Below are 15,204 nucleotides of genomic sequence, written 5' to 3' on the forward strand. Positions count from 1 at the left end.
AAAAACATTTCAATTGCACAATTATCACTTTTTAGGGTTCCGTAGCCAAATGGCAAAAAACGCAACCCTTATGGATTCGTCATGTCTGTCTGTCCGTCCGTATGTCACAGCCACTTTTTTCCGAAACTATAAGAACTATACTGTTGAAACTTGGTAAGTAGATGTATTCTGTGAACCGCATTAAGATTTTCACACAAAAATAGAAAAAAAAACAATAAATTTTGGGGGTTCCCCATACTTAGAACTGAAACTCAAATTTTTTTTTCATCAAACCCATAGGTGTGGGGTATCTATGGATAGGTCTTCAAAAATGATATTGAAGTTTCTAATATCATTTTTTTCTAAACTGAATAGTTTGCGCGAGAGACACTTCCAAAGTGGTAAAATGTGTGCCCCCCCCCCCTCTAACTTCTAAAATAAGAGAATGATAAAACTAAAAAAAATATATGATGTACATTACCATGCAAACTTCCACCGAAAATTGGTTTGAACGAGATCTAGTAAGTAGTTTTTTTTAATACGTCATAAATCCCCTAAATACGGAACCCTTCATGGGCGAGTCCGACTCGCACTTGGCCGTTTTTTTTCTCTTACGTTTTAATGTTTATAAGTGCACAACGACATCAACGAGTTCCATCTTGAACCTTAATAATTGAATGAAATATTGGAATGAATAAATTTTCTAAAATGCATAATTAAGTAGTAAAAATATAGCTATCCCTGTGATAGTGAAACTTGGACAAGGTCAAACCATGATACAGTAGACCTCTTTTAGTACCTGCTATCACGTTTAATACGATTTCCCGCGTAATAAACATTTTTTTACACTGGTTCCTGCAATTTGTTATTCAATTTTTTCATAGTGAGAATCTTAGAGGGTTTTACTGTATATTCATATCAGCAAGCCATTCCGAAATCCTGGAAGAAACTCAGTATTTTCAGGAACTTATGCTGGTGGAGCAGATCGTCCCAGAACGCCATTCTGTCCCTGAACGGATTCCTTCCTTTGGTGAGTTCAGATCCGATATTTAAATAATTCAACTTATTGGCGTTATCTACTGGGTCCCATTTAATCTGTAGAAGCGGATCGTTTTCATCGGGTGTTGGGTTTCTGAAAACAAAAGAAAAGGATGAAGTTATACTCTGGCTAACCCATTTTGTCCCAGTAGAAAAAGGCGCGAAATTCCAATTTTCTATGGTGGACCAACCGTCGGGGACAACCCTTCGCGGCCTACATGTCTTAAGCCTGATTCGCAGATCTGCGAAATCGACGCCACACTCGCGTTCGCGGCTTCGCGCTGCGATTCGCGCACGAGTGTGAAGGCTTTAAAGGTTGAAGTTTGACGTAAATGTTACATAGCCAGATAATTTTGAAGGATTTTTATTGCCGTGAGCTACAAGTTCTAAACAAAATATTGGTCCAGATTTAATTTAATACAAAAGACCAGGATATCGGATGCGAAATATTAGTTTATTTTTGATGAATCCTTAGCTGGGTTCGCACAGCTAAACTGGAATGAAATGTGGCTTGCGGTATTTCCGGACCGATACGACCTTCATACCTTCAAGTAAAGAGCCTCCCATCTTAAATTCCGGCAACGCACTTACAACCACTCTGGTGTTGCGGTGCCCATGAGCGACGATAATCGCTTACCATCAGGCGATTCGTCTGCTCGTTTGCCTCCTATATCATAAAATAAAGATATTCCTTTGTCAATCGTAAATACTATTACATACATCAATGAAATCATGAATGACATACCCATATTTGGCAAAGTTGGTCCACATTTTGACAACTCTGCTTCTAGTGGTAACAGAGTCGCGACTGCCCCTGCAAGGTGGCGATCCCGGGATTGCAATACGGAATATATAAGGTATCTCTGCATGATGTCCAACACAATTAAATAATTCCAAATCCTCTGGCAATCTCCATTCCCCGGCATGGGTTAAGATATAGTAGTATATTGGACATTCTGGTGCAAAGGTTTTGTGCAGTTGGACAGTTTTGGTTACATGGTATATAAAAAAGAAGTCGCTAATAAGTTGTATATATTGGTCTTTACTATCCTCATTCATAAAATCATCACCACCTGAATAAAACTTCAAAATCTTTTGCCCTATTACTTGGTCTAAATTATCTTCTACTGCTATTGGTTTTGGAACCATATGTCTTACATTTTCATTTATCTTTTTGTAGTCATAATAATTGACACCAATAAAGCGCACAAACTCGCCTTCTTTATTATTGCTTCCAATTATAAATGGCACTTTATTGAAATTACCAGATTTAACAATTAATATTGGGCTTCTTGTAAGAAACGTGGGTTGGCCCTCAAACTCTTGTTCAATGCAGGGCTTAAAGACTGAATCCACAAAATTACCTTCAAATCGCGCAATACCTTCTTGGACCATGTCCATCCAGGCAGATGTAATTTCATCTTTTGAGCATTTTTTTATTTTCTCTATGACTGTAACCATATAGCTTGTTTGTATGCCCAACTTCATGGCCAGTTCTGTTACTACTGCGGTTGGGTTCTTATCTATAGACCAATTATTTAATGCTGTGGCACTTTGAATAATCGCTTTGTGGAATAGCCCAGTAGCCATTGGGGAAAGCATCATGAAATGCACCATAGAGCCACCTGAACTTGAACCAAATATAGTGACGTTCTTTGGATCTCCTCCAAAGGTATGTATATTTCTCTGAACCCATTTCAGACCTAATACTAAGTCTTTCAGTCCATTGTTACCTGGTGCAGATATGTCATTAATAGACAAGAAGCCAAATGGCCCCAACCTTCCATTGCAAATCACATAGACAACATCATGATTGGTTATTAAAGATGCATCATAAATCTCTTCTAGACGAAATCCAAACCCATAACTGGGCATAAAAAACATGACGGGCATGGGCTTGTTAGGTTTGATGTTGGGACTGATGACCTCGAGATATAGACAGTCCTCTGTGCCAATCATCTTTCGTTCGCGGCCAACACATACAGGCGTAGGCGAATTCGTGGTGCAGTCTAGTTCTTCAGCCCATGGAGCAATAGGTTGAGGTGGCTAAAATTAATGAAATGTAATAACTATATGAAATTGGCATACTTAATTATAAAATAATCCTATAAATGATGTGTACATAAACGGTTTAAAGCATTTCACATAAGCAGTTAAGCACTTATACCTTTACAACTAGGTAAATGTAGTTCAAGAATATCAATTAAAAATAAAGCAATGAAATAATAATTATTAAATATGTACATACCATAAATCGTAAGGGGCCAATAGGAGGCTTGGCAAAAGGTATGCTTTTGAATTTGTAGTAAGTTCCCTCATCATTTCTGTCAATATAACCGCGTATAGGCCCCTCTCGTGTTTGCACTACACAGGTGGCCTGCCCGGATTGTGTATCTTCTGAGGCAGGATGCATTATTCCAAATCTATGGAATGGTGCAATCAAAACTTGTCTGTAGGAATCATACAATAGTAGGCAAGGATTTTAAAGATAATATTAAGTACCAATACATGTACATTATTTATAGATGTTTCATCATATGTGTTTTTCTCATCGTTAAGTTAAAGTACTTCTGTTTTCAAGGTTATTGTATAATTATTTCTTACCTTATTAATTAATTTAACGATATGTACGAATTCTCTGAGAGTAATTAAATTTCCGTAGTGTAATTTCGTCCATCGAATAATTGATGGTATACTAAAATCATATAGTTCATAATTTTTACATATTTAATCTCAAATCCTGTTTAGCTAATGCTGATGTTTACAAGCACGAGGACTATTCTTTAATTAACTGACAGACAGGTACCACACCTGTCTGTCAGTTAATTAAAGAATAATAAATAATTGATTATAATTCTCCACAATCTCGTGATTGTTGATATCGGGTCACTAATTTAACTGTCAATGTCAAATCTGTCAATGTCAATGAACTGCTGACAGCTGACGTAAATGGGGATGTTCTAAAATGGTTCACAGGCGAAATTAGGGGACTTTCACCAAAGTACCCGGAAACTCCAACCACCAGTTTTTCTCGTGACCGACGTCACTATAGCAGAAACAAGGGTTAAATTTGTAGAGTCTGTGCGGAAAGAGAAGAGTCGTGGAATGTATTGGGCCCCATACATTCCACAACTCTTCTCTTTCCGCACAGTCTCTAACAACCGCGAAAAGTTTGCACTGCACATTTGATGTTTCTTTGTTACTGACTGAGGGTTTACCGCGAACACCGAAGTTCGCAAATTGCGGGGATCTTTCTCTGTCACTCTAATTACGCCTTACTTGGAGCAAAAGAGAAAGATACCCGCAATTTACGAATTCCGGTGTTCGCGGTAGATCGGGCACTGCTATTATGACGTCACAAGGAGGCCGACTGCCTTTTTTGCGCGAAGATTTATCTTTTTTTATTTTCAGGAAATAAAGGTACAGAGTCTGCGGAAAGAGAAGAGTCGTAGAATGTATGGCCTCCCACATTCCACGACTCTTCTCTTTCCGCAGAGACTACTAGTTTGCTACCAAAGATTTACCATAAATTTACGATATTATGCGCGTGCGATAGTATTAGGAACAATAGGAACAGGCGGGCCAATGTACGAAATTATTTGTGCTTAGCGTCCTTACTTTACCGAGATTTATTTACAACTTTTAAATGGCAAAATAAATTTGCCAGACGTTACTTATTCATCGTGTCAGACCAGAGGGCCTACCGCGAACCACGTTCGACGTGTTGCCTCTCTGTCGCACTTGTAAATTCGTACGTAAGTGTGCCAGGGAGGCAACACGTCGAACATGGTTCGCGGTAGGCCCTCAGAGGGCCCATTCGAGCGATAGAGAGGCAGATAACGAAATTTCGATTTTCGTGCTTCGTGGTAGGTAGCGCCAGATACTGAGAGAGGCAGATAGCGCCAAAAACTAGCAAAAGGCCCCTCCGACTTACCAAAGATGTAGACTGTAGAGGAAAACTTTTGTTAGCCGTATTTTACCACCACTGTGAAATGTACTGATGGCGATAGAGTCAGACCAAGAAAAGTCTGCAGCGGATTTGATAGCCCACGCAGTGCAAGTGTTATTTACACGTCATAATTTCATAGAAGTTTGACGTTTATAATAACACTGGCACTGCGAGGGCTGTCAAATCCGCTGCAGACTTTTCTTGGTCTGACTCTAGTAACGGCAACGCCATCGCTACTTCTATGAGATCTCAAATAAGTAGCCATTTATCTTGATCGACCCCGAGAATTGGCACACACATTGAAATTCCGGCGACATTAAGCGCCACTTGCGCCATTCCACTAACCCGGGGTTAACCGGTTAAACCTGGAGTTACCATGGTTACCAGTACAATTTGACACTGAGTTAATGGTTTAACCGGTAAACCCTGGGTTAGTGAAATGGTGCAAGTGGCCCTAAGAGAGATAGAGCTTGCGTTAGGGATTAGCCCGCAAAAGCAATATATTTGAGGGTTTTACAAACGGGTGTGAAGGTAACGGTCCTACGTTGAGGTCGGTACATTTGCGGCTTCCCCTTCATTTGTTTGCGCATATGGCGGTGTGTGGGCGAACCTTACTGCGGAATCATACGGACCATTATTTTACCTCACATATCAACAAAATGGGCGCGCGTAAAAATTGGTTAACCGAATCAGCTAGCTGTTTGACATCTTTATTTCTCTTGAACTGGATTTGGCTATATCGGAGCGATTAAGGTGTTCACAAATATCTGGATAAAGCTCTATTATCGTCATTAAAGTGAATGTTCAGATATTTTTGAGTACCTTGTCAGCTCCGATAAATCTGATGGCGACTGTCCAATTAAAAGTGTTGTGGTGAGGATTTTAAAAACGGATCTTTTTTCTTTGTTATAAATAAACGAAATTAATGTATCTTTTTTGAGAATAACTCAGTCTTAACTATTTTCAGTTACATCAGATTTAATTACAAGTACCGATACCTAAAGTAAATTAGCTGTTCATTTACCGTACCTATGAAGATCCTTGAGACCCAGGTACGAAGTTCTGAGTACGAAGGTCGCTGAGGTCCTTTGTTTGAGATGTTGAAAATAATGCGGAAGTTCCGCGGTTGCGGATGCGGATGCGGATGTTCGCAACATCCCTGCTTAAAAATACAGTAACAATAATAACCACAGCTGGTTGATTTGTAGAATATGCCATAATATTAGGCAGTCATTTGTATTTGTAGGTTCTTCTATAATATAAGCTATATTTATATATAGCATAGTTTAGGCTGCCTTACGGTAGATATCTACCACAAAACATATGGGGTCGTAAAGCGTTGTGTAGTTCTGCTGTTAAAATTCGTCTAGACACTATTTTACTAAACTTTAAAATTTACTACTTCTACAATCTCTCTTTGATAATAATAAATCGAAACGACGTAAGTAGGTCAGTACTTGCATAAAATTCGCAGAGTCCATTTTTCAAGTGACTTTCAATTCCGTTCCTCCACGTGCGGCACATCCTATTTGAATGGCTGGGACTGATCTGTGTCTGTGATAGGTACGTACCTTCCTCTTTTGGAAACCATCCGCCAGTGCTTAATACTGTCCAGATAAATAGACAGGTATGTTTAAGAACTGTTTTCTAAAGGAACTCAATCATCATGTCATGTTTTCTTTAGTTTTTGAGTGATGGTATGAAAGCATAGAAGCGCAAGGCCGATTCGCATGTAATAGATTTATCATGGTTACATTCCCCTGGACAACTCTTAAACTCCTGATTTTAGGTATTTACATATTTAAATTTACCAAACAATCCAAACGCGTGCTTTTATGGTAGTTATAAACCATTTCCGTACCTAGTAGTTACTCGTGAAGATCTCGTACTTTTATCTAAAGCTTGTCAGACTCTAGTCAATTGATTTACCACATAATGTAATCAGAACTTAGAGGATATAATCAAACGGAGACGCCTTGTCTGTAATTTTCTGTACAAAACAGTCTGCCGATTTTTGCGGGGGAGGGGAACGTCAAATGTATGCGTAACGTAAAAATAGCCATGTCAGATAAACGTCAGACCATACATTGTGTATGACCGTTGGCCGCCTATTTTCGACAGAGGGGAAAGCTTGTTAATGGCTACTCCGTTTAGTTGTATCCTCCAAGAATCAGAAGAAAGTCATGATTTCGGTTTTATGACACAAAAATGAGAAATGGCGCGACTTAAGTCGCACGGGGTCGTAAAACGGAGTGGAATTCTGAAAAATCATCATCGGTTAGGTTCAGATGTTATCACCACAACGATATAAAAGGTGAGAAGAGAGGAAGCGGGGTCGCAGGGAGGAAATTGTCATTTTTCTCGCGGCCCGCGCTAGATGGAGGTTTGCATTTTGAAATGACGTTTGAAATAAATTTCCGCTACCGCCTGCGTCGCCGGGGCGTTCGATTGGAAAATTGGCCCGATAATAATTAATTCCGTCAAACCGCATCCGCTTTCCGAGGCGTTAACCAGCTAGGTGCTAGCTCTGTTTATTTCCGTTCGTTATGTTCTGATATTTTACATCGTGCGGTGACAATTTACAGCATTTGCAGACAATATCCGGCGGAGTACGACATTATGTGATTGAGGGATTGAATACGATTGAAATAATAAACAAATACCTAGGTATGTAATATTTGTTGATATAAAGTTGATATGTAATATTTAGTACAATATTGTAGGTACAGTATTTTTATTGACATAACTACTACTGTACCTACTCTTGTATAAAAACTCGATGCAAATAGTGCAATTTTTTCGACGCCGTCAAACACAAAAGCTGTCACGCTGACGCCACGTCACCGAAGTGTCAAAACTGAAATTGAACTTTATGCATATATTATGCACATAGGTCTATGTTGCTCTGTGGTCTGTGGCCGATTAATCGGTCTTTGGCGTTGAACCTACGGTGCGGATATATCGGTCATTGGCGTTCAAAAGGTTAAGGATTGCAATTACTAATTATTTGCCGTAGCCGTTCAAGAAGTGTAACGCTCTTACGGTAGATGTTTGGGTCCCCTTGACCCATATATATAGTGGAAAGATTTGCTGGCTCAGATGGCAGAGCGCTGGAGTATCGATCCAGAGGCCGTGAGTTCAAGTATCACCCAAGACAGTAATTTTTCCACTTTTAAATTTACTTCTCTATCTTCCCGCTAATTTAGGCTTTTCTCTGAAAGTAAGGTATGTCTGATAGCATCTAATTGCCACTATGATATCCTCCACTGGAAACAATTAGACGGTAGCTTAGACGATATAACCAAAGGGAGTAGCCATTAACAGGCGTTCCCCTCTGTCGAAAATCGGCGGCCAATGGTTAAACACATTGTATGGACTGACATTTATCTGACATGGCTATTTTTACGTTACGTATACATTTGACGTGCCCCTCCCCGTAAAAATCGGCAGACTGTTTTGTACCGAAAGTTACAGACAAGGCGTCTCCGTTTGGTTATAATCCTCTAAGGACGGTAGACATATTTTTTGAGGATGAATGTTTGCGTCAAAATAGTTGGAATCTTTGATTAGAATCGTTACCCTTTTCCACGCAAATCCGCGATATCCTTATGCAATACCTCTCTATTTTTCTAGTCCTAGCTATGGACATCTTGTACATTTCCGAACCGGGCAAGAGAGACTGCGACTAATTACCGGTCGAGGACGAGCCGCGTGCGATTGGCAGCCAGGGCCATGCGTGCGCGACAGCCAGCTTCGCTAATTAATATTGGCTTTCATATTGACCGCAGACGACAAAAGATGGAACCAATACTTACGACGAAAACGTAACACTTCACTTTAATTAAGTACGCGCTCTAACGCCTTGAGAATAGAGGCTAACGTAAACAACTCGTGGTAGCCGTGCAGTTGTCGACCAGTTTTGACCTAATTTTAGTGTAGTTGATGGTAACTAAACATGAAAACGTACCTATGATTAAAAGAATAGCAAAATGTATGAGTATGTATATGTATGTATGTATGTGAACACTTTATGACAGGTTAAAATACAATTAAACAGAAAGTATACAATGTACAAAGGCGAAATTATCCCTATAAGGGACTTCTTCCAGTCAACCTTTTTGCAGTCAAGCAATTGAGAGTAGTCAAATAAAAATGACAAACGAATGTGAATAGTAAAAATGTGTGTGTATAATTATAGTGTTGGTAGGAGGAACTAGAGTCTATTGAGTCTAAATTTGAAGAACTAGACTCGTTTATTCGAAGCGCTTAAAAAAAACCGAGTCTTTAAGGTCCCGAATCGAGTCCTTTATTGAGTCTTTTTAAGCTCAACGCAAATAGACTTGAGCCTCCGATAAAAACTAAAAGTGGACGTGGGCGGGCAGGCAATACCGTTAATGAAACAGTTCTAGATACTGGTCTACCGGGAACTTCGCTTTGCGAAATTCGTCTATTTGCGTCTTTATCACTCCAATACTCTCCAATCTTTATACTGCTACTAATACTAAAGTGACAAAAGACGGAGATATATTTCAATAACAAACTTAATGACGACGCCTGTTGCTGATTTATGGTTTATTTATACCTCCTGACGAAGCCTACGATGCGGATGTGAGTATGTCAACAACAGTACAATTATCTCACTAATCCGGCACTAATGCTGACACAAGAGAGCCGGATTACTTACTGGAAGTTAGAGCAAATCTGCATAATTATTATTTTGATGTGTTTTTTAGCATGTCTTAGAAATAAATTTTATTAAAATACTAAAGTCAAAGAAAATTCTACTGTTCTCCAATTTTAGTGCCGGATTATTGGGTATACCGGACCATCGAAGTGCCGCATTATAGAGATTTCACTGTATTTATGTTGCTTGCTTTCATTAACTATTGATCTGTGTTTTGTCATATAAAGTAATATGTTTAGCCGAGTGGCAGACGAAAAAGTAATATTTGTTATTTCCAATAAGCTACAATTGGTCGCTATTAAATTAACAGTGACACATTTCTAAGCACTACACAATTCACTCCGTGAATAATTTAAAGGAAACTCTATACGAAAAAAATATAGTCAGCATTATTTCGCAGAAATAAATTGAATTTCCCAAACCTCTGTCGTGAAACAGAATTACGACACAGAAAAGTTGTTTGGCATGGAATAAAATATTTCCCAATAAAATAGATTTCGCAAATACCTACTTACGTTCGATGAAAGGAGTTCTAGATACAGAAGTAAAAGCTTTCACGGATATTTATATCTAGTTTTTATAACACCAGGAAAATTGTTTAATAAATATGCTGCTATTACTGTTTATAGCTGTTTAACACTACGAGCAAAACAAAGTTCCTAAAGTTACAGGTATTACCTACTTATTGTTATGTTCTAAATGGATACGTCACCTAAATGTCTATATATTCGATTAACGAGAAGGGTAATGTTTTTCGAGGAAATATGCGTAAACTCTAGCGATGGCGCGTCAACAATTTTACGTAGGGTAGCTGGAACTAATTTGGCTTTCCTTTTCTTCATCAGCTGTAGTAGGTACCTAAAAGTGCACACCTGGTTTAAAAATATGGCATTCGGTGGGAATCGATTTTTATGGACGCTCTGCCACTGGTATACACATACTATACATATACTGAATACCTACTACTATGAAAATATAGGACACTTTGTCGAATAACTAGTTCAATTTCATTTCCAAGTTCCAAGCGGAATAACAAATTTAATAGACCTGCTTCATAATTTACCTAGTAGGTTTACATCATTAAATTAATATTGACATCAAATAATTGTTCAATAGCACGTTAATTATCCGTGACAGAACATTGGGGCATGATTGGCATTTATTTGAGGCCTTATTATGGGTAGGGTCCGGACGGAATGCTTGGCAGGAGGGTCCAGCGGCACGCCATATTGAATTCTTAGCTTTTATGATCTTAGAATAACTATATAATGCTTGAATGGATCCTATTTGGGCCTTTAAAATGCAATATAGGTACAAACTTTATCAAATCTCTCAACTCTGAAAGTGGGCAACTTGGGTAACGTCGGAAACGTGGTAATAATGTCAAAAATCTAGCATTTTATACCTAAGTACACTGGACCTCAGTGGGAAAGGGCTCTAAGATGTCTTGGTAAAGGTTGCAGAGGCGTGAATGTTTCTAAAGCATGGATTTGGGCTCAGGTTGGTCGATAGCAAGCCGTGACACGCTATTAGGAACATGGATTGGTATTACATTATACGATTTAAAAAAAACAACCAATGTGAATCAGCCTGAGCCGCTAGCGCTGATTGATGCTTATGAAATGCAACTAGGAGTCGTCTCATTGGGCATCTCACGCGCATCAATAAGTGGAAGCGGATAACTCGGACAAGCTCTAAGCTTCGTTTCGCCCTAATGGTTGACTGGTAAAGAATGCAATTTGGCATTAAGTCCGCCATTTGTACATTGTTGTATATATTTTGTGCAATCAAGTTTAAATAAAGCAAAACTCAAGATCGTGTCAAAATAAGATGAAAATTATATCAAATTGTTAAAACGGAATCAGCCTCCTGGCGTCTCTCCGCAAGCCCGTTAGCGCTACAATCGTTCCAACATTATTAAATATCATGCCCAAAACTCTCCTAGCACTTCCATCAACATTATAGCGTATAAAACCCCGCCATTGACACGGAACTAGGTACTAGCATTAATTAATTCCCTTAAATCAAAACAACGACGCTCCAAGTCGCGGCCGCTCACTTTAAATTTAATTGTGGAGGGACGGGGAATGGAAACAAATTGTGCGAGTTTAAGTATAAATTCAGCAAGACATTTTCCAAATGAATGAAGATAAGGAACTCGTGTTGTTTAGTAAGCAACGTGAATGTAATTATCAATCGAAATAATGCATCGCTTAACCTAACCTAAACTGCCTTTCTGGTCTGTTTTTGTACCATTATTACCCATGAGCATCCAACATGGGTTAATGCCTATTAAGGCAAAACTGATAGCGCAAGCGACTTTAGGTCAAAAATTCATATGCATTCAAAATTTAGGTAATTCTGTATACATTTCACTAACAATAGTCCGATCAAATGGATCCCATCAAAAACATTACATGTAAAAAGATGCAAGTCTTGCAACGCAATTCTTCAACTACAAAAAAGTTTTGAGATGTAATGTGAAACCAAGTCGGTTATTTTAGTCAGTGCCAGGCGGCCAGGGGGTTTAAAACCGTATCAATAACATATCTTTAATTTTTAATACGTATAATGACTTGGCCATCGCACGGCTGCATAATGGCATAAGGAGCATCGTCAATTATTAAAAATAATTCTAATTGAACGTAACGCTAGCGCTAATCACTTGCATGATGCAGTTTGAGCATTATACATATATATACGGTACGAGTAAAGCTTTATGTGCGATTGCCATAAACAAAATTACAGGACGTCGAAAATGCCTGAATCGCTTCGAGAAGAGGATGGTACCGCCGTGCCTCTTTATTTTGCTCGACTTGGCGGGGGCACTGCCGTGCCCCCAGATTTGTTATTCTTTGGATAAAAAACCAATTGTAAAGTAATTAGATACATGGTTTTAGCAACTATAATAACTATCGATCTTATCCCGCCATCGTCGCAACTTCACTCAGTCTTTTTTGTTGAAATGTATTTTTATAAGGGTTAAATCATTGTATTACCTACCTACCGGATGTTTATCGATGAAATAGGAAAGTTTATTATTTGACCTTACCCCCTAATGTACAATTTTTCAATACAAATCCTAGTACTTATTTGAACCCTTGCGTTAAAACATTGAATATTACATAGGCTTAATGACAATACCTAGCGAAACAAGTATGTACAACCAAACTTTTATTGACAGGTAGATACTAGAGTTTATTATGATATCAGTTAATTAAAGGTTAATTATGATATACCCCTCAAGGGAATGCGTAAGCGATGCCGTAACTTAGCTAAGATACCAAATTATTAGCTTTGCGAACTTCCTTGATTATTATAATTTTAAACGGCTTATTGTAGGTAAGGGGCGAGTTTAGAAAATAGCAAAGGGATTATTACTTATTAGCTTTTACCCTTAATACATAAGATATGATCATTTAAAATAACTAATTAAGTATATTTTTTTGGGGTGTAGGTGGGGGTAGGTACGTAGTTCAGGTGTGCGACGCTGGGCTCACAATGCCTACCCCCTCAAGTCTATCATACACGTCCCCGTCGTCTATGGCTCTGCCGCCGCAGGCCATGGACGAACCCATCCCACTTGTGGGGTGGGTCGTACACCCTGGTAATGCTGGTGGTCGGTCGGGCGTCGCACATTCCATCTGCCCCGGACCACCAGTAGCTGAGTATGAAGGCGACGTCGTAACCCATGAGGACCTAAAAACCCGAGTGGGGTACGACACACTCTGGAGAGTCCTGTACGGCATGGCTAGCAATATGATCCCGATCAATTTGCTAGCTATGCTATGCGGACCTCCGTCATAACCCATGAGGACCTAAAAACCCGAATGGGATATGACACATTCTGGAGAGTTCGCACGGCATAGCTAGCAAAATGACTTAGGTCAATTTGCTATCTATACTAAGCGGACCTCCGTCATAACCCGTGAGGACCTAAAAACCCGAGCGGGGTATGACACACTCTGGAGTGTCTGTATGACATGGCTAGCAATAGGATTTCGGTCATATTGCTAGCTATGCTATACGGACCTCCCGGTTCCGCCTAAGGTGTAGGTGACTTAGGCGGACTACACTCACCTGCCTGCGTAAGTCCTGCGCAGTAGAGCGCCGTAAGCGGGGATGCAGGAGTCCTGGGGGCCGAGGCCTGCAGGGGGTCGGGGTTAGTTATCCCCTGTAGGCCAATATGTCCTTTTTGGTCCGAATTTCCGGCGAAACGGTGGCCCTGCAACTAGCCACTGCAGGGTATTGGACACGCGTCCCGTACGGTCGAGGTGGTACGGTCCGCAGGCGAGGTGTGGGGAGGGGCGTCCTCTGGGAGGATGCCAGGGGCTCGGCCATGCTGACGGGGCAAGGGCGCGTGGAACCACTGGGGGAGATAGGATCGTCTCTCTCAGCCACGTGTCTGCAGCTCCCGATGTCGCGCATGAGTCTCACCTCAACACACCTATACCTCTTGGGTAGTCCTGGTGTCCAAAGTGACATCCCCAAAGGTGCGGGCTCCATGGAGGGTGGGAAGCTCGAGAGGTGAAAATTACACAAACAACAACATGGATGATATAAGATCCCAAACCCCGCGGGTACTGGAAGGTACCCCAACACCGGAGGGTAACGGGGCAGTTTCGGCTGTTCCGGTAACCTCCACCCACACACAACAACACACAACACAACACGGAGCAGGAGCTGTCCCGACAGTTCCCCCCTCCTCAACACGTGCCTACAGGGAGGCTCAGGCAACCCTGCCAGGCACCACTACAAACAGACACACACACAATACACACCGGCCCCGGGGCGGAGCTGGCTCGACAGTACCGCCTCGCAAGGGGCAGGCCGCAACAGGAGGAAGAGCCGCCGGGAAACCGAAGGCACGCATACCTGTTGCGCTGACACCCAGACCAGGGGGCCCGGTGCCGCAGCGCCAGGCCCTACTGCCAACACCGGGGACATCCACAGGTGCTGTTCCGCCAGGGGGTAAGCCCCCTGCCACGGAGCAGACCCTAGTGATGGAACCGGTGCTGGACCCCGTTTCTGCTCAGCTGGAGGCGGGATGGACCGTACAAGTGTCCAGGAAGGCGCGGAGATGGAAGCCCGATAAACGGGTGACAACTCCTGTACCCCCGCCTCCCCCTGTTACAGCTGCGGCTAAGCCGCACAAGCTTAACAGGAAGCAGAGACGGAGGCGAAGAGAGAGGCAAGCCGCTCTCAACAACACCGTCCAGGCGCCACCTCAAGGCGCCCCTGGGAAGGGCCAGGCGCAGGCAGCAGCTGGGTCACCAGCAGCGAACCGTGCCCCTCCCCAGGAAAAGAGGGTGAAGGCCAAGACCAAGGGGGAGAGTAAGCAGGGAGCCCAGTCTTCTGCCAAGAGGGCTCGTCTTGACGAGACCATATCTCCCAGAGGCGAGCCTAAGAGGCAGAGGACTGGACTGCCTGGAGAAACCCCCCCTGCCGACTACGCAGAGGCTGCAAAGGCTGACCTGCTGGTGGCGGTGACCACTGCCACCTCGGGTCACCTGACCTCACAGCAGTCGGATGAGGTCCAGAGGCAACTGCTAGC

At 41.5% G+C, this 15,204-nt stretch overlaps 1 protein-coding gene and 1 long non-coding RNA gene across 2 annotated transcripts in view; one reads left to right on the forward strand and one right to left on the reverse strand.

Moving 5' to 3' along the window:
• Window positions 1-23: 23 nt before the first annotated feature.
• Window positions 24-15,204, forward strand: part of LOC134649686 (uncharacterized) — a 272,457-nt gene continuing 257,276 nt past the window's right edge. Inside the window, exon 1 of the long non-coding RNA XR_010096987.1 lies at window positions 24-279. This is a non-coding gene — a long non-coding RNA (uncharacterized LOC134649686). The remainder of the gene's footprint in view (window positions 280-15,204) is intronic.
• Window positions 876-3,719, reverse strand: LOC134649482 (esterase FE4-like). Its single transcript, XM_063504238.1, has 4 exons — window positions 3,622-3,719; window positions 3,266-3,440; window positions 1,763-3,063; window positions 876-1,111 (listed from the first exon to the last, which is right to left on the reverse strand). The coding sequence occupies exons 2-4, from the start codon at window positions 3,428-3,430 to the stop codon at window positions 898-900; spliced, it is 1,680 nt and encodes a 559-aa protein (XP_063360308.1). The 5' UTR covers window positions 3,431-3,440; window positions 3,622-3,719; the 3' UTR covers window positions 876-897.

Source organism: Cydia amplana, chromosome 7 (genome assembly GCF_948474715.1).
Source record: "Cydia amplana chromosome 7, ilCydAmpl1.1, whole genome shotgun sequence".
Lineage (NCBI taxonomy): Eukaryota > Metazoa > Arthropoda > Insecta > Lepidoptera > Tortricidae > Cydia > Cydia amplana.